The 22,428-nt window shown below is 39.3% G+C and overlaps 1 protein-coding gene across 4 annotated transcripts in view; it reads right to left on the bottom strand.

Annotated features, from left to right (window-relative positions):
• Positions 1-18,113, bottom strand: part of PPP1CB (protein phosphatase 1 catalytic subunit beta) — a 34,666-nt gene extending 16,553 nt beyond the window's left edge. The window contains exons 1-2 of one of the 4 annotated variants that reach the window (XM_069582896.1): positions 17,878-18,113; positions 17,377-17,516 (exon numbers count right to left, since the gene is read on the bottom strand). In XM_069582896.1, coding sequence (XP_069438997.1) covers positions 17,377-17,428 — 52 coding nt within the window. In that variant the 5' untranslated portion in view covers positions 17,429-17,516; positions 17,878-18,113. Of the gene's footprint in view, positions 1-17,376; positions 17,517-17,592 lie in introns of all 4 variants that reach the window. The other 3 variants (XM_069582895.1, XM_069582894.1, XM_069582897.1) reach the window with 3 other exon arrangements.
• Between the last annotated feature and the right edge of the window lie 4,315 nt (positions 18,114-22,428).

Genomic DNA, 22,428 nt, shown 5'->3' with positions numbered 1-22,428 from the left:
GGAAATGTGGTCTTGTTTTCCAGTGGTCAATTTGAGGCCTTGCAGTTCAAGTGACTAAAATTCATTAATTAATATGGTTCCCAGTAACTTCTGGGATGGAATGGGGAGGAATGGTCCATGGAGAATTCCCTTATTTGCCCTACTGAAAATGAAGTAAAAGTGAAGTCGCTCAGTCATCCATGGAATTCTTCAGGCCAAAATACTGGAGTGGGTAGCCTTTCCCTTCTCCAGGGGATCTTCCCAACCCAAGGATCAAACCCAGGTCTCCCACATTGCAGGTGGATTCTTTACCAGCTGAGCCACAAGGGAAGCCCTTGAGCTATTGAATTGAACTTGTAATCATTTCCTCTCGTTATTACCTTCCCTACTGGCTCTTTTTCTTTAAATACACTGTGAGTTGCCAATCTTACTTTGAAAAAGCATTTATTAAAGAAAACAGAGACTACATTTTTATATACGCCCATGACTTTCTATTTACATTTTAATCCGTACATTTCTCGCTAAAAATTGCGGATTCCTTTGTCAGGTTGAAAGAGGCTAAAAAAGAGGGGGAAAAAAAACGCCTCTAACCCTGCAGAAGCCTATTCATATATATAATCTATTAATATAGAAACATAACAAAGAGACAATGTTGAAACGTGTTTTAAGCAAATATGACAGTAAGGCCATTTCTGAAATCCAAACCATGATCAGAACTGCTTTTACTATGGGAACTTAGCCTTTTACAGTAAGTACTAGTTCTCAATCAATTACCTACTTTCTGTAAACATTTGAATTTTTTAAAGATGAAGAAACACACAACTTTTTATCTTCCTCTAAGTATCTAAAATACTAGCTTAGATTCAATGCCCTGCAATAGGTACAATTATTAATCTTGGTACAAAAATGTAAACGTGGGAGATGATTACAAAAAAGGTTTTACCATCAGTGCCTCAAATACCTATTTTAGTTTTAGGAGGTAAAAAGTATTCTCCTTGAAGGGTTAAAAGTTTCTGGGGCCTTTCAGATGACAAACACACACCTAAAAGTAATTATTTAGAGATAACAGCAACGGACAATACAAACAAAATACTTTGGGCTCTCATAGAAGTTTCCACAATTTCTGCTGTGATTCTGTAGTAATAAAACACTTCTTGGTTATCAAAATTTAGTTTTAATTTGATGGCAATGATTATTAAGCAATTAGGACTAGTGTGGGTCACTCTGATGTGTTAAAGTGTCTAAATTCCAGTGGTGAATATTTTATCTCATATTTGCTTTATTTCCTCTGTAAGCTCCATCTTTAATTCTGGCCTCCCATGCAAGTAATTTAAGTTACAATTAGGTACACTTCAACTAACATTTTTACAGGGCTAAAAATACTTCAACTTTTAAGTCATGCTAATCCACAGAAACTAAAAATTTACCAAAACCTCTTGTATTTCACTACATGCTTTTTCCCAATTAATATCTCTAAAAGTTAGGAGATACCTTGCAATCAGTACTTTCTTAAAATTGTAATTGGTAATAGCTCCCCTACCCTCCACAGGCAAATAAAACAGCGGCTTTCATAATCAATCACTTCTAAAAGTTGATGAAGTTTAGAGAAGCTAAAGGTTCTTCCAAAGATTAAGCTTCTGACACGTGACCACATTTTAGGAATACATCAGCAAAGCGATTGGGAGAATCGGGTAAACTGCTCAGGGCAATCCTACTGTCTTTCAATGCAAAAGTCATGCTCCCACCAGTGCAGACTCCAAGACTTCCAAGAACACTTCAAAATTCTCAGTTATCTGATAAACAGGAATAAATCTAGGCAATCTGTTACACAGGGGAACTAGATCACTATCACAATATTCATGAGGAATTACAGAATGTGGGTTTATGAACCTAGACCCAAGTGTCTTTAAATTATGAACATACTACATATCTGCATAATTAATTTAGTGCAAAGCAACTTCACATGGATCATCTCATTTAATCCTTTTGGTATCCCGGGAATCAAAAAGGGAAGTTACTACCTACATTCTACAATAACAGAAAGAGATTAAAATAATTTGCACAAGATTACTAGAGGAGTAAAAAGCAGCAGAAAGGAATTGAGAACAAGGTCTTCAAACTCAAAAGTCAATACTCTTTCTAGTCCACCACATCAAATTTTTTAGTCAAAAATTTCCCAGGAAAAAAAATTTTCAGCAGGTAGTAAGTGCAAGCCAGGTGAAAATTCTGTTACAGCAAATATCTACTGTACTATTACTGTTTAAAAATCAATTGAGCTATTATATAAAGTACACTTTATGTATACACCTAGGTAACCACCACCCAGATCAAGACACAGAATACTTCCAGCAGCCCAAGGCTCCCTTAAGCCCTAACCATTCAATAACAATGCCCAAGGTTACTATTCTTATTTCTTTCAGCATGGATCTGTTTTTGAATTTTAGATAAATTTATTGTATAAATTTATAAATAGTACACACTTCTTTGTTCACTGTCACGTGAGATTCATGCATGTTGTATTTAGCAGCCATATGAAGTATTTTCTCATATGAATACACCAAAATATATTTATCTACTCTATTTGGGTCATTTCTTGTTTGAGGTTATTATGAATGCTATGAATATTCATGTATATTTCTCTTGGTATACATATAACAGGAGGATTGCTGGGTCACAGGAAGAAGCATATACCACCAGTTTCCTAGAGTGGTTAAACCAATTTACAATCCCACCAGCAATGGTGCTCTACCTCTTTGTCAACAATTTTAGTCCATTTGTTGGGTGTAGTGATATTCAGTGAGATTTTGGTTTGTATTACCCTTTTCATATGCTCAATAGGCCACTGGGACATCCTTTTGTGTGTGTGAAGTTCATTTTAAGTCTTCTGTTCATTCTTTAAAACTGGACTTAACTGATCTGTAGGAATTCTTTACATATTCCAGACGAATTCTTTGTTGGATACATTTTGAGTATCTTCTCCCTTTCAGTTCAGTTGCTCAGTCCTATCAGATTCTTTGCGACCCCATGGACTGCAGCAAGCCAGGTTTCCCTGTCCACCACCAACTCCTGGAGCTTGCTCAAACTCATGTCCATCAGGTCAGTGATGCCATCCAACCATCTCATCCTCTGTTGTCCCCTTCTTCTCTTGCCTTCAATCTTTCCCAGCATCAGGGTCTGTCTTTTCCAATGAGTCAGTTCTTCACATCAGGTGGCCAAAGTATTGGCCAAAGTATTGAGCTTCAGCATCAGTCCTTCCAATGAATATTCAGGACCGATTTCCTTTAGGACGGACTAGTTCAATCTCCTTGCTGTCCAAGGGATTCTCAAGAGTCTTCTTCAACATCTCAGCTTAAAAGCATCAATTCCTTGGCACTCAGCTTTCTTTATCGTCCAACTCTCACATCCACATGCGACTACTGAAAAAACCACAGCTTTAACTTGGTGGACATTCATTGGCAATGTCTCTGCTTTGTAATATGCTGTCCAGGTTGGTCACAGCTTTTCTACAAAGGACAAAGTGTCTTTTAATTTCATGGCTGCAGTCATTATCTGCAGTGATTTTGGAGCCCAAGAAAATTTCATTCTCTTAATGCTGCCTTTGATAAACTAATATACTTTAATGTATTTAAATCCATCTTAAATTTTTTTTTTGGTGTCTTACATCATGTTCAAGAAATGTTTGCCTTCTCCGAAGTATTTCCTTATATTTCCTTTTAAACCTTTTAGATGCTTTATTGTTTAGCATAACTCACTCAATAATCTACCTTAAATTTCTGTATGGTGTGGAATAAAGGTCAAAATTCTTTTTCTCCCCCTTAAAAATTTTTTTCTTCCAGTTATTGAGATATAATTGGCATACACCTCTGAATAAGATTAAGGAGAATACCACAAAATGATTACCACAATTAAGTTTAGTGAATAGCCATCATCTCACATAGAAACAAAATAAAACAAAAGAAGCTTTTTTCTCTTGTGATAAGAACTCCCAGGTTCCACTCTTTCTCTTTTATGGCTGTGCATGTAGCTTGTGGGATCTTAGGTCCCCCATCAGGGACTGAACCTGGGCCCTCTGCAGTGAAAGTGCAGAGTCCTAAGCCCTGGACTGCCAGGCAACTCCCTGCGATCCACTCTCTTAACAGTTTTCATATATAACACACAGCAATGTTGATTATAACTATCATGTTGTATATTACATAACCAGCATGTATCTCATAACTGAAGTTTGTACCTTCTGACTACCTTCAATCAATTCCCCTCCGCTGGTAACCACAAATCTGATCTTTGTTTCCTGCAGGTTTGTTTGTTTTGAAGTATACTTGACCTACAACACTGTTAGTTGCTGGTGCAACACAGTGAGTGATATTTCTATGCATTTCAAAATGATCACCCTAAGTTTAGTTTCCATCTGTCACCATACAAAGGTACTGACTGCATTCCCCAAACTGTACATTTCACACTCCTGACTCATTTAGTTTTCAGCTGAGAGGTTTGTACCTCTTAACCTTCCTCATCTATTTCTCTTAGCCCCCACTCCCCGGCACCATCTGTTTGTTCTATCTATGACTGTGTTTCTGTTTCGTTTGTTCACCTGTTTTGTTTTTTTAGCTTCCACATGCAAGTGAAATCATATAAGTATTTGTCTTTGTCTGAATTATTTCACTCATTAAAATACTGTCTAGGTCCATTCCTGTTGTCACTACTAATGATAAGATTTCATTCTTTTTTATGGCTAATAGTCCACAATACAAACACACACACCGTTTCTTCTTTATCCATTCACTGGATCAAGGGCACTTAGACTGTTTCCACATTTTGGCTATTGTAGATAATGCTGCAACTAACATAGAGGTGCATGTGTCTTTCCAAATTAGTCTTTTCGTTTTCTTTAGATATATACCCAGAAGTGCAATTGCTGGACCCTACAGTAGTTCTATTTTTAATATTTTGAGGAACCTCCATTCTGTTTTCTGTAGTGGCTGCATCAATTTACCCCCCACCCCCAACAGTGCACCAGCATTTCCTTTCATCCATACCCCTGCCGACACTTGCTATTTGTTCTCTTTTTGACAACAGCCATTCTGACAGGTTTGAGGTGACGTTAAACTTTTCTATTGTCTTCTGCTGCCTTCTTTCTGTATTCCCCCTTTTTTCATCTCTCTCAGCACTGCAGAATTTCCACTCAAGTATTTTTCCCTAGTTTACTACTACTCTATTCTGCTGTTTCTAATTTGCAAGTATGCAAACACAACTACGAAATTCTTAACTTTAGTTAACATATTGTTTTGGTTATAGAGTTTCCAGGTCTCTGATAAAACTTTTCCTTTCCTCTTTACCTTGAGCATATTAAATCAGTTATCTTAAAGTCTCTGTGACATCTCTAATATATGAATTATATAAGGTGAATTTATACCTTTTTTTCCTCTTTTTTTTTTTGGTCAATTGATCATGTTAGCATTCCTGTAGTATTTCACTGAATGACATATTTGATTATGGATGAATAATTGTAATAGTTTTTTATGACATCTTCTCCATAGAGGGTTGTTTCCTTTAGCAGCAGAAAGCATGGCAATAATGCACCCACATTTTCTTGAGGGCGGGTCTATTTCACTTTGCCCTCAATCTTGGCCATGATGGAGGTCTCAATGGAAAACTCAGGGTACAATATAGTCTCTCTTACTTTATTAAGTCTGAACTTCAACTTTTGCCACGCAGGTACTGGACAACGCTGGAATCTCTACTCAGATTCTTCTGGGTTTCTCAGAATCTTCTCTTGCATGTATGCATCTTAGAAGTCAATGACTTTAGGGGGAACGTGAACTTGAAGTCGCTCAGTCGTGTCTGACTCTTTGTGACCCCATGGACTGTAGCTTACCAGGCTCCTCCGCCCATGGGATTTTTCCAGGCAAGAATACTGGAGTGGGTTGCCATTTCCTTCTCCAGGAGATCTTCCTGACCCAGGGATTGGACCTGGGTCTCCCGCATTGTAGGCAGACGCTTTACTGTCTGAGCCACCAGAGAAGTCCTCGACTTGAAGTCGAGGGGGAGTTGACTACAGATTCTGAGGTTACAGTCTATGTAATTCTCTCCTCTTTAGGATTTAAGTTTCAACTGCTTTAGTTGCCACAGACTTCCACCTCCCCTCTTTAGTGCAGTAAGACTGCCACTTTTTATTTGGAGTCTATTCCCCTATGCCTCTAGGAGTGACTGGTGAACTCACTGGTACTTCTTTTCTCTTAAAGATCAAAACCCTCTGCTCAAGTGAAAATAGTAAGTACACAAAATATGATTATTGGGTATACACTAGAAATTCATATGATTTTATAAAGAATTTTGAGAAATACCTTGCCAAGGACTGTATGTGAATGAATCAGTCATGGAACCTGGGTGTGAGCATCAAGGTACCTGACTCCTGATAAAGCAATCTTTCTGCAAAATCATGTTTACAACAGAAAGGGGGGAAAATACTAAGGTCCAAAGTGAAATTTGGTCCTTTATATATTTTTAGTAACAGTTGGTGGGGAGGTGGGAAAAAATAATACTTTGTGACACATAAAAGTTACATGAAATTCAAATGTTAGCATTCATAAATGAAGTTTTACTGGAACAGAACCACTCTCATTCATTTAATTTTTTTTTTCATTCATTTATGTATTATCAATGCCTACAGGTACTTTCACGCTACAATGGCAGAGTTGAGTAGTTGTGGCAGCGAGTACATGGGGTACCCTCATGGCTTTGCATTATTTCCCAAGGTTCTAGAAACTGCAGATACAGCTATAACTCAACAATTCTTGAGTGCCATTTTATTTAACTTTTATTACTAGTGCATACTCATCATGTCAAAGGAAGAAAAGTGGAATGTGAATGTCTAAGGTACAATGGAGTGTAGGTTATTTTGTTACTGAATTAGACTACCAGGCATTATATTTATGACTTTCCAGCTAAAAGAATAAAATATGTGTTAACATTAGGAAACCGAGCACTTGTCACAACATTCCCAACTCACAGGAAAGTAACAAAACTTTTTTTTTTTAATTTAAACAGAATCTCATCACAGCAGAATTTCTGCACAAAAATAGAAATGAGGCTGCAATGAAAGCAAGTTTCCAACTGATTCATGTATTAGCAAGCAAGGAAAGCCATTTAATAATGGTGACTTAATTAAATCATGTTTGTTTGGAAAAGCCAAAGAAAAATGTCCCAAAGCTATATGTATTTATTGAAGTCTTTTCTGCAAAAACAGCTCTTGAAGAGTTGACAACAATGGAAGCAACATCAATTATCAGTTAAAAAAACAAACAATTTTGAGTGGTTTCATTGGCTCTTGATGAATGAGTTCACAGACATTGACAATACTTATTTGTTGCTTATTTGAGGAGCCAATACTGAATTTGAAATGACAGAAAAGTTAGCCTCTGTGAACAGTATGAATGGAACAACCACAGGCAAGAATATTTTCAAAGAGGGACTCCCCTGGAGGTTCAGTGGTTAATACTCCGCACTTCCACAGCAGGGAGTGGGGTGGGGAGCAATGTGGTTCAAACCCTGGTGGGGGAACTAAGATGCCACAGTCCATACTGTGTGGCCTAAAAAACTTTTTTTTTTCCCAAAGAAGCCAAACAAACAAACCCTAAACGATGGAGGTAAAACTATGCATGGAGCAGAAAATGACTTAGTTGGATAATTTTTAAAAGCCTGTAAAAATTGAAGGTATTTAAAGTTTATGGTGCAGTTACTGAGTGGAAAAAGATTCTAATCACACCATCAAACCAGTGATACCAATAGTATACTTCATTAGCTCATGAACCTAACCACGGTCAGTTCCACAAATGTTTGTGAGAAACAAAAGCTGAATCTCCTGACTTGCCCTACCACAGAGCAGTTCAGTAGTGATGAAGTTTTACTGATATTTTTTTTAAGGCTTAGGGCTGATACTGAAATTTTTCTGAATAAGAGTAGCCCCCAATCACTATCATCAAACCGAGAGTATGTTTTATAAATTAGATTTTGCTACAAACCTAGTAATACTTCTCAATTAAAACCTAAAATTTAAAAAAAAAAACCTTGTATGTGAAACATATACTATAGCAAGTTACTTTAACAACTAATGTTGCCTGGGTCACAAGCAAATGTCAGGTTGCTTTATAGTTTCAGGGCTGTCAAAAGTTAAAACAAGTGAGATTTTTACTCCCTCATAGTTTTGCACTGAATACTATTTTCTAGGCTCAAACCACAGTTCTAACAGCATTCATCAGATCTTAGTGCTAATGCAAAATATATCAAAATTCATTTATTTGTGCAGGTGAGGAGCTTCCACCTAACCTATCACTGGAAGTGATTAATCTGTAATGCAATGACATGCTAAAACACAGATATCAAGAGAGGACTAATAAAATCCTATAGATCCCTTCCAAGTGATGACTAAAATCACATGCTTGTGGATTGATATTAGTTTTGGCAGTACCTACCTGTCTGTGTTAAGACAGCTTCCAAGATAAAATACATAAAGTCTCATTATAGATCAACAATAGACAAACACTTCCATTGACTTTGATGATACAGAACACCAACTCTGAACCTCAATTAAGCAAAATGTTGTCTTCTCCCCTAGAAGAAGTCCCTTCTCATGACTGCAAAAAATTATACTCAATCATTATATTTCAAATTCTTTTAAAAGTCTTTTCAATGCAGGTTTGTCTCTTAAATTACAAATGGTGTGTGATATGTATGTCTGTGTTGTGTGTATGCTAAATTTTATTTCTCAATAACAATATGCTATTTTTTCCAGCAAGTTTTTACTAATAACTGTCTTCTCTAAAACAGAAAGAATGTCAAGAGAATAATTCCACTACTATTTTTGCCCCATGAAATCTTAGTAATCTTCATTAACCTTTAATATTTAAATTTCTACAATACTAAAATGATTCACTCAAGGTTACATACCAAACAGCAAACTTAAAAACGTAAAATTTTTACAATTGGCTAGAATGTGGGGTTTTGGTTTTAAATGAAAGAACTAGGCAGCTGCCATAATTTTATCTTAAGTTTGCCTGATAGTAATAATTAACGTGATTTGAGTCTACAGATGACCTTCAGGAGCTCTATCACCCCCCTGTCTGTAATACTGTGTATATAAACATGCATTTTTTTCAGAGAAGGCCCAGGGCTTTCATGATTTCTCAGAGGAGTAATTTCAGGTACACTAGTAAACAAACAGATAATGAAAAAAGAGTACAGAAGAAAACAGATACAGGGGCAGGCAAGACATTTCAGGATTAGAAGGGAGTGCCTTAGGCCTGTGGGTTCTCAGTGTGATCCTCTTTTTCACTGCACTGACATATGCATGGTGAAAACAATGATGATTAAAATGCAGGCACCTGAGCAGAAACCAAGTCAGTGGCACTAAAGTGCCATGCACTTACAGTGAAACAGAAAGATCCAGTTTCAATTTAAATTGCCCTTAAGCAGTAAAAATGATGAATTTTATTAAATCTCCACCGCTGAGTATACATCTTTCTAATATTCTATAAGAAAATGCAAAGTATCCATGAAGCTTTCCTGTTGCATATCCAAGTACAGTGGCTGTCTTCAAGAAAAGCTCTAGAGTGACTGTTGAAGTACCAAAGTGATCTAGCTACTTTTTCTTTCACAGAACATCTCTTTTGCTGGAAAGCACAACTAACAAACTATGGTTACTCACTCAAGATATTTAACAAAGATGCTTGAAAATGAACAAAGTGAGCCTGTCATTTCAAATGAAACAACTGACAGCATTTGTTGCTAGTGAAAATTAAAATTTTGGAAACTTTGTATCCAGCACCATGAATCTGACAGCTTCTTCATACTTAAGGACTCATCTGATACCTTATCCTAAATTAACAAATGTGATTCTTTAATGTTGTATAAACTGTGTCAACTTTGAACATCTGCATAAATCACCTTAACCAGTGATTTTAAAAGAACCAATGCATGTTACAAAATCATTTGTAAGATCCATTTAAAATGCAAGATAGATCAATGGATTTTAATGTAAGAGAACATTTCACATTCTACATTAAAACTAACCTTTAAGAAATTACCACTTGTCAATTTCCATTATAGTATTAAAGAATATCCACCGTTATCTATAAATGCTTTTAAAATACTCCTTTCTTTTCCAATTTATCTGTAAAAGTACAGATTTTCTTCAGATACGTCAACCAAAACAATGTTATCCAAACAAACTGAAGCAAAACAGGTACGAGAATTCTGCTGTCTTCTACAAAGCTACACATTAAAGAAATGTGCTGATCCCTAATATTTTTGTTGTAGAAAGCAAACTCTACTTCCATAAAGTGAACGGGTTATCAAAATTTAAAGTCCGTAGTTTTAATTTTTAACAGTACTGATAAACAGCTCACACGAAAACTCTCATCCTCAGTTCTTTTTATGAATATAAAGTAGTCTCAAGATTCAAAGTTTGGAATCCACTGCTCTCTAGCCCCTAATGAGAAGAAAGCATACACCTAATCTCCTTAAATCACCTTTCACCACTTTATTCTGCCTAGAAATCTCTCTCCCTCTGAGCACCAACATTAATATGTCAAGCCAGACTATAAACGCTAAATAACAGTAATAGGAAAGAAATGTTTTACACACACGCAGTACAATGTCTGGCTGTATGCAACAAACAACGCAGGTCTGTTAGATCCTCACTAGAAATAAACCTTCTCAAAAATTACTGTGGAGAGGGTCCAGGGCTCCCGAGCCTAAGAAGCCCTCTCTTATCTCATCTTGGCTCAGGTTTACACTAAACAAGAACACTAACATTTTCCCAGCTTTTATTATGTTCAAAGTGTTTTACCAGTTTAATTGTTACAAACAGATACATTTTGAAGCAGGTACCTATTATCATCCTGGAAATACAGAAGAAACTGGAAATAAGCTGAAATTGTAACACATGCAGAATCTGTAACTTTAACAAGTATCAGCATGTACCAATACTTCAATACACCTTGAGTAAACAAATGTACACCTGATTTTTATTTAGGATTCACATAACAATTGCAGCTAAGCTCTGATGTTCATAAAATACACTCCTTTTTGTCATTATGTTAACTTAGATCCTTCACTTCCACTCAGAAGCCTAGTCATTTTCTTTCACTACTTTGGCTCAATTATTTGATAAATATTCAAATATCACAGAAAAACCTAAAAGTACCTATAAAGTTTCCTTCTCAGTTTTCCATTTAAAATAAAAGAGCCATAACTGCTAAGTACAACATTAGAGAAAGCTATAATAATAGAAGTCCTTAAATTTCTTTGGACTTCCCTGGTGGCTCAGACAGTAAGAGTGTCTGCCTACAATTCGGGAGACCTGGGTTCGATCCCTGGGTTGGGAAGATCCCCTGGAGAAGGAAATGGCAACCCACTCCAGTACTTTTGCCTTGAAAATCCCATGGACAGAGGAGCCATGGACGGATGCTACAGTCCATGGGGCCGCAAAGAGTTGGACACGACTGAGCCACTTCACTCTCACTGTAAATTTCTTTTATGGAGAAAAGTAACTTGATTTCTTTAAATGTGGAAAATAGGTGGCAGGATTAAGGGAAAAGTTAAAATGGTGTTAGGCAAGCACTCAAATCAAGAAAATGTTTCTATCAATAGTTTGGTAATTGACTAAGATGGAAACTCAGGCATGGTCTGAGGAACAGCCCAAGGCTTAAACTCTTTCATGATGAAATAAACCTAGTCTTTGCACAGAAGCAGGAAAATCTGGGAAGGGAGGGCCCTGAAGTCAGTGATTATTAGGAAGGTTATGTATGACCTCATAATTCACTTTGCTATACACAGGTGGATAGGCAGATGAAAGGACAACTGCCCCTGTCCTTTATCTACTTTCCCTATGTATGGCAAGTATCCACCTAGACCAGGAACTGAATTCGTCTATCAAGCTAGTGCCTACTGGTTATTTACACAAACTTAACTTCAGAATGAATTTCTGCTTTTTTAGCCTCCTACCTCTAATTGTGGAATAAGGACTTAATTTCCATTAAAGCACTTTCATTTTATCTAACAGAGGAAAATCTGAGGTACAGCGTATTACAGAGGATGAGGTGTAAAAAAAAATTGCATTTCACCTACTAATAATGAAGACTTCAAAGGTAACCATATTCAATCTTGGGGGAAGGTGGAGAGTTTACAAAAAGAAAGGAGAGTTGTAACCTCCATCTCTTTCTGCTTCCTGTCTTCACTGATCCTCTCTTTTCCCAGAAACGGTAAGCCTTGAAATGACTACTTCTAGCCACTAGAGCAGTGACTGCTGTCCAAGGGTATACATTTGTATTGACTCAAAATTAAATCCTAGAAGATTCAACTGTGAATCCATATCCTCCACCACCACACCACACTAAGCCTACTGATATTTGCAAACCATTTCTTCTTGCATCCCTAGAGCCCAAGACTTCTAGGATAACCTTTGTTTCAGAAACTGAGATTGTAATTATTTCTAAATATTCTGACTTTCTTAACAGCTGCATTATTTTACCTGTTAGAGATGCTTGAGAACATAGGATATTAGAACGGATATTCTATTAAAACAATAAACATGGATAATAAGACATCAGAGGAAAAAAAATTACTTGATAAAATTTACTATCTTCCTCACTAATCCTAAATCTTAATATGAGTCTCTAGACTCAAATGTAAATAGATTTCTAAATCCCAATAAATCCTAACCTTGGATTTGGACATTTATCAGAAAAGCCCTGTATTCAAATACAATAATAACACTCTGGACTATGTTTTCAAACTGTCAAAAATTCCCTCACCTGGAACTAACAGTTCCAGGAACTAAAAACCATTTAATCGCTCAATCTCGAACAATGAACCATCTTTATGCCTTCTCCAGCTTTTCATCTAAAAAGAAGCAAGAGGAGAGAAAGCAACCTTCAGCCTATCTCCCCTATTCCTCAACCTGCTTTTTCCAAGAGACCTGGCCTTGGGTTTACACACAACACTTGCCCTGCAGAAGCTGAGGTTGCCAAGATCAACTAGCACTTCCTTCAAATTGCCTAATCTTTAGACTGCTGGGTCATAATTAAACAACTGAATCAGAAAAGAAGCTTTAAACAGTTTGGCAGTTCCTCAAAAGGTTAAACAGAGTTACCCATTGACAAAGGAATTCCACTCCCAGTTATATTACCCAAGGGAAATGAAAACATATGCCCACACAAACACTTGTACGTAAACATCCATAGCAGTATTTTTCACAACAGCCCAACGCAGGAAACAACTTAAATGTCCATCAAGTGACAAACGGACAAATAAAAACGTAGTACAGTCATACAATGAAATAGTTTAGCCATAAAAGGAACGAAATACTGACACATGCTTCAATACAGATGAACCTGCAAAACATTAAAAAGAGGCCAATCACAAGAGATCACATAATGCATTATTTCATTCACATGAAATGTCCAGAACAGGCAGAATCCACAGGAAGTAGATTAGGGGTAACCTGGTGCTGGAGAGGAGTGAAGGGAAAAGGGACTTGTCAGCTAATGGGAACAAGGATGTGTTTGAGAATGGTGGGGAGAACTTTCTAATGTTGATGGTGGTGCCTGATGGGTTGCACAACTCTGTGAATATACTACAAACCACTCAATTATGCAATCCAAAAGGTGAAATTGCATGGTATATGAATTGTATCTCAATAAAACTATTATTTAAAAAGGAAAAAAGAGAGACTTGGGAATTCCCTGGCGATCCAGTGCTTTCACTGCAGGGGACCAGGATTCAATTCCTGGCTGGGGAACTAATATTCCACAAGCTGTGTGGTACAGCCAAAAAAACAACAATAAAGCTTAAAAAAAGGGGGTGGGGGGAGGAGGGGCTTTAATATGGTTTCATTAATCTTCATTTTTCAAATCCATTCCTTTTCTTGACGTTCAAAAGGACACAAAAGACATAAACTTCCTATTTGCTTAGTCTTCCAGCTTAACTAAAAATAATCACAGCAGTTTCACAAATTTAGACATCTGATAGGTTGTGATTAAGTGAAAAACGGTTTTAAAAACAAGAATACACACATCCCAAGATTTTCATAAACAGTGGGCCAAAACTATAAACACAATCATATTCTGTTAAGTTTTGCTAATAGTCTACTAACATGATACTAATAGCCTACAATTTATCTTGTAATACTAAGTTTAGCTTTGTAGCAAAGTAAAAAAAAAATGCAAGAAAACATTTAAAAATTAATTTATAAAGCTACATAAACAATATTCTAAAGATGTAAAGTATCTGAAAGAAAAATGCATCAAAATTTCAACAAGTTATCTCTGGATCATGGAATTATGGGGAGGACTTTGGTTTTAATTCTTCAGTTCATATAAGAAATTCTTTCCTGTAAGAATAAGAATGCTTATTTTTATAATCAGAAAAGCATATCCCAGACACTCACAGTTTTAAATGTACATGATACACATACATAATACATAATCAAATATATGCTATAATATATATAATGGGCACATGTTAGTTATCATCAGCTGATACAGCCCAGTTTTTAAACACTTGGATCATGTCTGTATTTGGGAACAAAGCTAGCACAATCTGAACCACCCAGAAGCAGATTCCCAAACAAGCAGATTCTACTCATCCTATTTCAACTCCTCCAAAGTAAACTCAATATTGACAGTCTGAATAAAGCTCCCCAGGTGATTTCTCTATACTCCCACTGCCATCCTAAGTCCTTTTGGAACTGCTCATCAAAGTAAAAAAGCTTTTAGTGGATTTCCCAGGATACTCACAGAAACTTGCTTCAATTTAAACAGCCAGTCAAAAGCACGATGATAAACCCGCAACAATGTAGTAGCAGGGTCACTACAGCTGAGAGTGGTAGGAATCTCTGGCTTTGTAGTAAGCAAAACTTAATCAAGAAAATGTATTGGAGGAATATGCACTGTCCAAACAATAAATTAGTATACTGTTTTGCATTAAATAATATCAATAACAAAAAATTAAATGTAAATGGTGCTTTAGAAATTCACATGATTTGCCCACCTAAGAAAACACAAACCAACTCATAAAATGTATACTAAAAGTATTATAGCTGACTGGTAATCTGATGTAATAAAAAGAAAAAAATAATCGAGACTATGTTATGGAACTACAATCAACATTTTAAAATGAGATTAAATATTGCTGATCAAGTTCTGTACTTTCATTTAATACTAAAGACAAACCAAAAATTTAACTACAGCTATTCTGCTAAGCAACCTCACTTGAATTTGAGTTACTTTTAATTAAAATGTAATGTCACTGAAAATCAAGTGATTTTTATTTGGAGACTAAAAAAATTTATTTCAATACTAAAAGTAACTACTTTCTAGAAAATCCAAGTCTGTTTTGGATGTCTTTGGACAGGTCTAGATTTTGCAAAGGAGAAAGGGGCCTGGAGAATTAAATCACTTGTATAAATTGAGAATTCCCTGAATGAAGAGACAGTGTCTTGTCTTTGCATTCCTGGTGACTGGCACAAAGCAGGTCAGTAAATTCTTGCTAATTTAAAAGGGGAAAATGTCTGGAAAACGATCATCAAAAACCAGAACCGAACACTGATGTAATTCAAATTCAAAGAAACAATCACTTAGCCTATTTTCCCCACCATATCTTTCTCCTAGTAGCCTTGAACAATCGGTGAGTGAAGTTTCTTAATTATGTATAATCATAAAATCATCTCACTTAAGACATCCCACATCAAACATTTAAAAATACATAAGTTTATCTTGTCTTATGCCTATAAAGTATATAAATAAGTATATGGAAAACAAAAATGAAGAAGTTGGATACAAGCATCATATTTTTAAATAAATTTACAAGCCAAGTTCATGATGAGCATAAACTTCTCCCAAAGTTAACAAGATATTAAAATTTTTAAACAGCTACATATCCCTCTCAGAACAACAAATAATTAAACAACAAAAAAATTTTCCCCTCAAAGCAAATGTCTCACACCCAGCAAGATGTTCACATCTGTTAAAATCCACAAAGTCTTAAACAGTGAAAACTGACTGCAGGCACCAGGGGGCCTCCCAGGAATAACTTAATAGTAAAGGAAAAAGCAAATAAGAGTTCCTGGTAAAACTTTGCTTCTTATTCAGTCTTAAAAGACACTCAGTCTCACACTGCTGGAAGACTCACATCTGCAGCAAATTTACTGTAGTTTGCTACACAACCGGTATACACAGAAACTGATGAGATACCGACACTTCGGCCAAAAAAAGGAACCAGCGCCCTCCCTTCCGCCCCCCAACCATACAATCTTCTGTGATGCTTTTCCATCACAGTAAGCACATACTGTTTCACTGTGAAAAATAATTATCTTCAGGAAATTCGAAAGCAAGTAACAACGTCTATGTAATCCTGCCACAGTTTCTGACAGAGAGGACTCTAAATCTTTTTTTTTTTTTTTTAATGGGTCAATTTCTTTTCTACTCACTCACAAAGCAGTTAGTGATGACGCAAATGTTGGGATAAAGGCATTCGCGGGCAGAAGACCGCGATGGACTTTGAATAATATCCTGGCCTCTCCATCTCTTCCTTATCCCTCAATCCCCAACCCTAACATAAAACTATCCAATAAAAACAGAAGGGCCCAGAAACTTCAAAAGCTGCGAAGACTTGCAAAGACCCTTTAAACACAACAGAGGCTTTACAATCGACCTCTCCTAAGTTTGTGCAGAAATCAAATCCTGCTCAAACCTGTTAAGATTCTCAAATTCGAAAACTAATCCCTACAGCAAACGTGTGTCTACATATTTCTGGCGTGCTTCTTCGTCTCGGTCAGACCTGTTTTACTATTTTTTAAAGCTAAATTAGACATGGGAGGTACTCACGCTAGTGTTATCTTCTCCCTAAATAGTTCGTCCTGTAGGATCATGTAAAATTTGCTGAACAGATCAAACAGTTTTCCCAGGTGGATTTTAAAAAAAAAATTTTTTCACTCCCAGAACAAGAATCGGGAGGCAGCCAAGGGCAAGGCACAAAGAGCACAGAGGAGAAACACACAATTCGCGGGCATACAATGCATCGGAGCACGCATCCCGGCCCACTCCTTCTGGGAAGGGTCACCCCACGCCCCGGCCGCGCGCCGCCGTGCGGGTCCCCGAAGGTCCGCGGGGCACTGCCCGCCCGCGGGGACGGCCCCTCTCGGCCGGCCTCTCTCCCGGAGGCCGCTCCCCCGGCCCACCAGCTTCTTCGCCCCCATCCTCGGCGGCCGTCTCGGGGCGGGAAAAGCGGGGAAGCGGACGGCGGAGGGGGTGGGGTGGTGTTCCCTCGGGCTCCAGCGCCCGAGGGACCAGGAGGGGTAAGGGAGAGCGTCCCCTCCCCGCGGCCCGCCGGGCCCCGACTCACCCTCCAGCAGTCGGGTAATAAGGCTGTCCACGTTCAGCTCCCCGTCCGCCATCTTGTCGGCACCAGACGCTCCTTCCCGGCAGCGGGAACAAGGGCTTCTCGGCGGCGGAGTCTGCGGCGACCGCTCGGCGTGCCCTCACCTACAAGTCACGCGGCGTTTCGACCCCAACTCCAACTCCCCCTTCCCCCAGGCCCTCCCCCCCACCCCGTCCCCACCTAGCTGCGGAGCTCGCACACACTCGGAGGCACCCACGATAAATAAATAAATAAACAAGCGGAGCCCCCCACGAACCGGGCCGCGTCAGACCCAGCCGCCGCCGCCGCCACCTCCTCCTCCTCCTCCTCCTCCTCGGCACCGCCCAACTCCGCAAAGCTCACCAGCGCCGCCGACGGCCCCACCCGCAGCGCCACACACTCCACACCGCCCTGCCCCGCCACCGCGCCACGCAGCCCCCCGCGCAGGCGCACGGCGTACTCCCCTCGCGGCCCCGCCTCACCCACCCCCTGCCCTCGCGCAATCGCACTGGACTCGGTTCGCCCGCCGCCACCGCCGCCGCGCCGCACCGCCCGCTTCGCGCAGGTGCGTCGCCCTTCCTCGCCAGTTCCACTGCGCTGAATCTCAGCGGCTGCGCAGGCGCCCCGGAGGCTCCCAGGGTTTGCTGCGCTGGGGAAGCTCCCATTACGCAGAGCGCGCGTAGGCAGTGTTGACCTTCCCGCCTCCCAGCTGGCCGGGCCCCGGCGCTACGCAGACGCGGTTGTGGCTGTTCCCGCCTCGCTTTTCTTTTCTTGGTTTCAGTCCCTGATTTGGCAAGCAATTCCTCGTTTTCAGTAAGCGGGAAACGTGGACTGCTGTTACCCATGTTTGAAGCTGGATTTGTCCGTTTGGAAAACGAGAAGGGGTTTTTCTACTGGAAAAGTTTGACTTTGCAAATAAAGGGTTTTATAATCCAGCGGTTCCACAAGGTTGGTTGCCAAGTGTCCGTGGATGAAATAAATTGAAGAGGGCCTTGGGAGGGTCAGCAATAAAAATATTTCACATGAGTTCCGCTGTCTGCTTTCTTTAGATCTCTTTCAAATACGTCTTAAATTCTGTGGCTGCTGTTTTTCACAGTGCATTTAGCAACAAGAAAAATACTTTCATTATATGGCTTAATCATTCTACCGTGTGATTTTGCATTAATCTCCTACACTCGACTGTGAGCTACACGGTAAACCCAGTTTATCTTTGTGTTTTCAGCTCCTGCCACATCTGGTAATGTAGAAGAGAGGGACAAAGAAACACTGAGGCTCAGAAAGCTTGGTTGCTCCTCTCTTCTTTCCATCACATAATTCTGCCTCTAGAAAAGCAGGGGGAAGAGCAGCCACGCAAAAGATCTAGATAAGCCAGAGTTTTTGGCCTGTTCTCAGAAGTGGGTCAGAGGCAAAGTCTTTAATCATTCCTCAGGTGTTTGTCCAGAAACTTAAGATACTGTTTCAAGCTCAAGGCAGTGCTCCCCCCACTCTCATATCACCAATAATAACTAACATTTTTGAGATCCCTGTATGTGCTCAGGCACGGTTTTAAATGTTATACAACATGTGTTGTTTAATCCTTACACTAGCCCTATGAGGTAGGTACTATTATTATCTTTACTTTGTAGATGGGATTTATTGAAACTCAGAATGGTTAAGTACCTAGCCCCAATTCAGTGGCAGATCTGGGATTCAAACCCAGGCATCTAGCACCAGTGTCTGCACTGTCAACAGTTGTGATATACTCCTCCTCAGTGTGTGATCTGAGATGCTTAAAATATGCGTGTGCTGTATCATAAACGCTGATAACAGAAATCATAGGTGTTTTTTTTGGGGGGGGGAGGGGAGTGAAGCATTGTCCAAATAAGGATTTTATGATGGTTCAGATGACTTATAGAGATAGGATTTCCTAATCATGAACTTCCAGATGTTCAAGCTGGTTTTAGAAAAGGCAGAGGAACCAGAGATCAAATTGCCAACATCTGCTGGATCATTGAAAAAGCAAGAGAGTTCCAGAAAAACATCTATTTCTGCTTTATTGGCTATGCCAAAGCCTTTGACTGTGTGGATCACAATAAACTGGAAAATTCTGAAAGAGATGGGAATAGCAGACCACCTGACCTGTCTCTTGAGAAACCTATATGCAGCTCAGGAAGCAACAGTTAGAACTGGACATGGAACAACAGCCTGGTTCCAAATAGGAAAAGGAGTACATCAAGGCTGTATATTGTCACCCTGCTTATTTAACTTCTATGCAGAGTACATCATGAGAAATGCTGGGCTGGAAGAAGCACAAGCTGGAATCAAGATTGCCGGGAGAAATATCAATAACCTCAGATATGCAGATGACATCACCCTTAAGGCAGAAAGTGAACAGGAACTGAAAAGCCTCTTGATGAAAGTGAAAGAGGAGAGTGAAAAAGTTGGCCTAAAGCTCAACATTCAGAAAACTAAGATCATGGCATCTGGCCCCATCACTTCATGGCAAATAGATGGGGAAAGAGTGGAAACAGTGTCAGACTTGATTTTGGGGGGCTCCAAAATCACTGCAGATGGTGATTGCAGCCATGAAATTGAAAGAGGCTTACTCCTTGGAAGAAAAGTTATGACCAACCTAGACAGCATATTAAAAAGCAGAGACATTACTTTGTGAACAAAGGTTTGTCTAGTCAAGGCTATGGTTTTTCCAGTGGTCATGTATGGGTGTGAGAGTTGGACTGTGAAGAAAGCTGAGTGGCGAAGAATTGCTGCTTTTGAATTGTGGTGTTGGAGAAGACTTGAGAGTCCCTTGGACTGCAAGGAGATCCAACCAGTCCACTCTAAAGGAGATCAGCCCTGGGTGTTCTTTGGAAGGAATGATGCTAAAGCTGAAACTCCAATACTTTGGCCACCTCATGTGAAGAGCTGACTCATTGGAAAAGACTCTGATGCTGGGAGGGATTGGGGGCAGGAAGAGAAGGGGACGACAGAGGATGAGATGGCTGGATGGCATCACCGACTCGATGCACATGAGTTTGGGTGAACTCTAGGAATTGGTAATGGACAGGGAGGCCCGGCATGCTGCAATTCATGGGGTCGCAAAGAGTCAGAAATGACTGAGCGACTGAACTGAACTGAACTGAACCCCTTTTTGTCTAGCTTTCTCTCCATTTCAAGATTTAGCATGTACATTGGTGGCGAACACAGACCAGGTGACAATCTCTTAGAGTGATCCTGTCTGAAATAGTTTTCATTGATTCTTACTGCTGCCAGATCATCCTGGGGCCTTTAGGAGTGAATGAATGAATCCTCATGAAACTCTTTTATTAATGAACATTAATTTATACCTGTTTTATTCCAGAAGAAGAGATTTAAAGTAGCTTATATAAACACATGCAATATGATCAATTAAAATAAGTACAGAGAATAATAGCACAAAAGAAAACTGAGGGAGAGATCATGGTAAAACTAGCAGTATTGTATGCAAAATGCATGGCATAAGGTCCTTTTGGTTTGCTAGGGATAGGTCACAAGTATGGTTCTAAGCTTTCTAGTGACCAGGGAAAATTGCAATCAGTCAGCAGCAAGTGGAGTAAGTGTTCTGGCTGAACTGGATCTGGAACTTGAGTAGACCAGCTTATGGACTTAGATGCCGCTTTCCCAGATCTCTCCACAAGCCTCTAAGACTAACAATCCTTTAGAACACTTAAAAAGTGTCTTTTTATCCTCCACTTTTCATGGGACCCATTGCTGTTAAGTTGACCAGTCGTGTCTGACTCTTTGTGACCCCATAGATGTCAGGTTTCCCTGTCCTTCACCATCTCCCGGAGCTTGCTCAAACTCATGTCCATTGAATCAGTGATGCCCTCCAACCATCTCATCCTCTGTCATCCCCTTATCCTCCTGCCTTCAATCTTTCCCAGCATCAGGGTCTTTTCCAATGAGTCGACTCTTTGCTGTCAGATGGCCAAAGTATTGGAGCTTCAGCTTCAGCATCAGTCCTTCCAGTGAATATCCAGGCCTAATTTCCTTTAGGATTGACTGGTTGGATCTCCTTGCAGTCCAAGGGTCTCTCAAGAGTCTTCCCCAACACCACAGTTCAAAAGCATCAATTCTTCAGGACTCAGCCTTCTTTATGCTCCAACTCTCACATCCATACATGACTCCTGGAAAAACAATAGCTTTGAGTGTACGGACCTTTGTTGGCAAAGTAATGTCTCTGCTTTTTAATATGCTGTCTAGGTTGGTCATAGCTTTTCTTCCAAGGAGCAAACGTCTTTTAATTCCATGGCTGCAGTCACTATCTGCAGTAATTTTGGTGCCCAAGAAAATAACTGTTTTCCAGTTATTAATGGAAACACTGTTTCCATTGTTTCCCCATCTATTTGCCACCAAGTGATGGGACAGGATGTCATGATCTTAGTTTTTTGAATGAAGCCCCATGAAAGAGAACTTTGAACACTGTCCTCAGTTAGGGTCCAATATATGCAGATTCATTTAACGGACAAGGAACACCCAAAGTAACTGAATTATACAGAGAGAAAGTGAGCACCTTAGAGAAAATACTACAAGTGGAGTAGGGCAGAGAGAGCCCAGTCTCAGCAGAGTTCTGGGAGTCAGAAGGGCTTGGAGAGTGGTTCTGAGTACTGCCTACAGATGGAAGATGGCCCTTCACCCCCACCCTCACCAGATTTTCTAGTGTTTTAGAATCTTGGGTAAGAAGGGACTATTGTGAAAATGAAAGCGCTTATCACTAGTGGCCCAACCAACTTTCCTGTGGGATCTGCCTCCAAAAATATTACATGAGAATTAAAATCAGACTTCTTCAGATTTTGAAGTTTGACTAGTGTGTATACTATATATTACTAAACACTTCTGCAGCTTTTGGGACAGCTCACTGTAAACTGAATTTTTTTTTTTAAAGAAAATCATAGGCATATCTATGTCATATAAGGTAAATACAGACTACATTATGCCTCATGTTAGTTTAGGTCAAAGGAAATTTGGAAAAGAAAGAAAAAATATAAAAATCACCTATAATTTCACCAGCCATAGATAACC

Source organism: Ovis canadensis, chromosome 3 (assembly GCF_042477335.2).
Source record: "Ovis canadensis isolate MfBH-ARS-UI-01 breed Bighorn chromosome 3, ARS-UI_OviCan_v2, whole genome shotgun sequence".
Taxonomy (NCBI): Eukaryota; Metazoa; Chordata; class Mammalia; order Artiodactyla; family Bovidae; genus Ovis; species Ovis canadensis.
The sequence above is the reverse complement of the archived record's forward strand: the minus strand, read 5'-3'. Positions and strand labels throughout refer to the sequence as shown.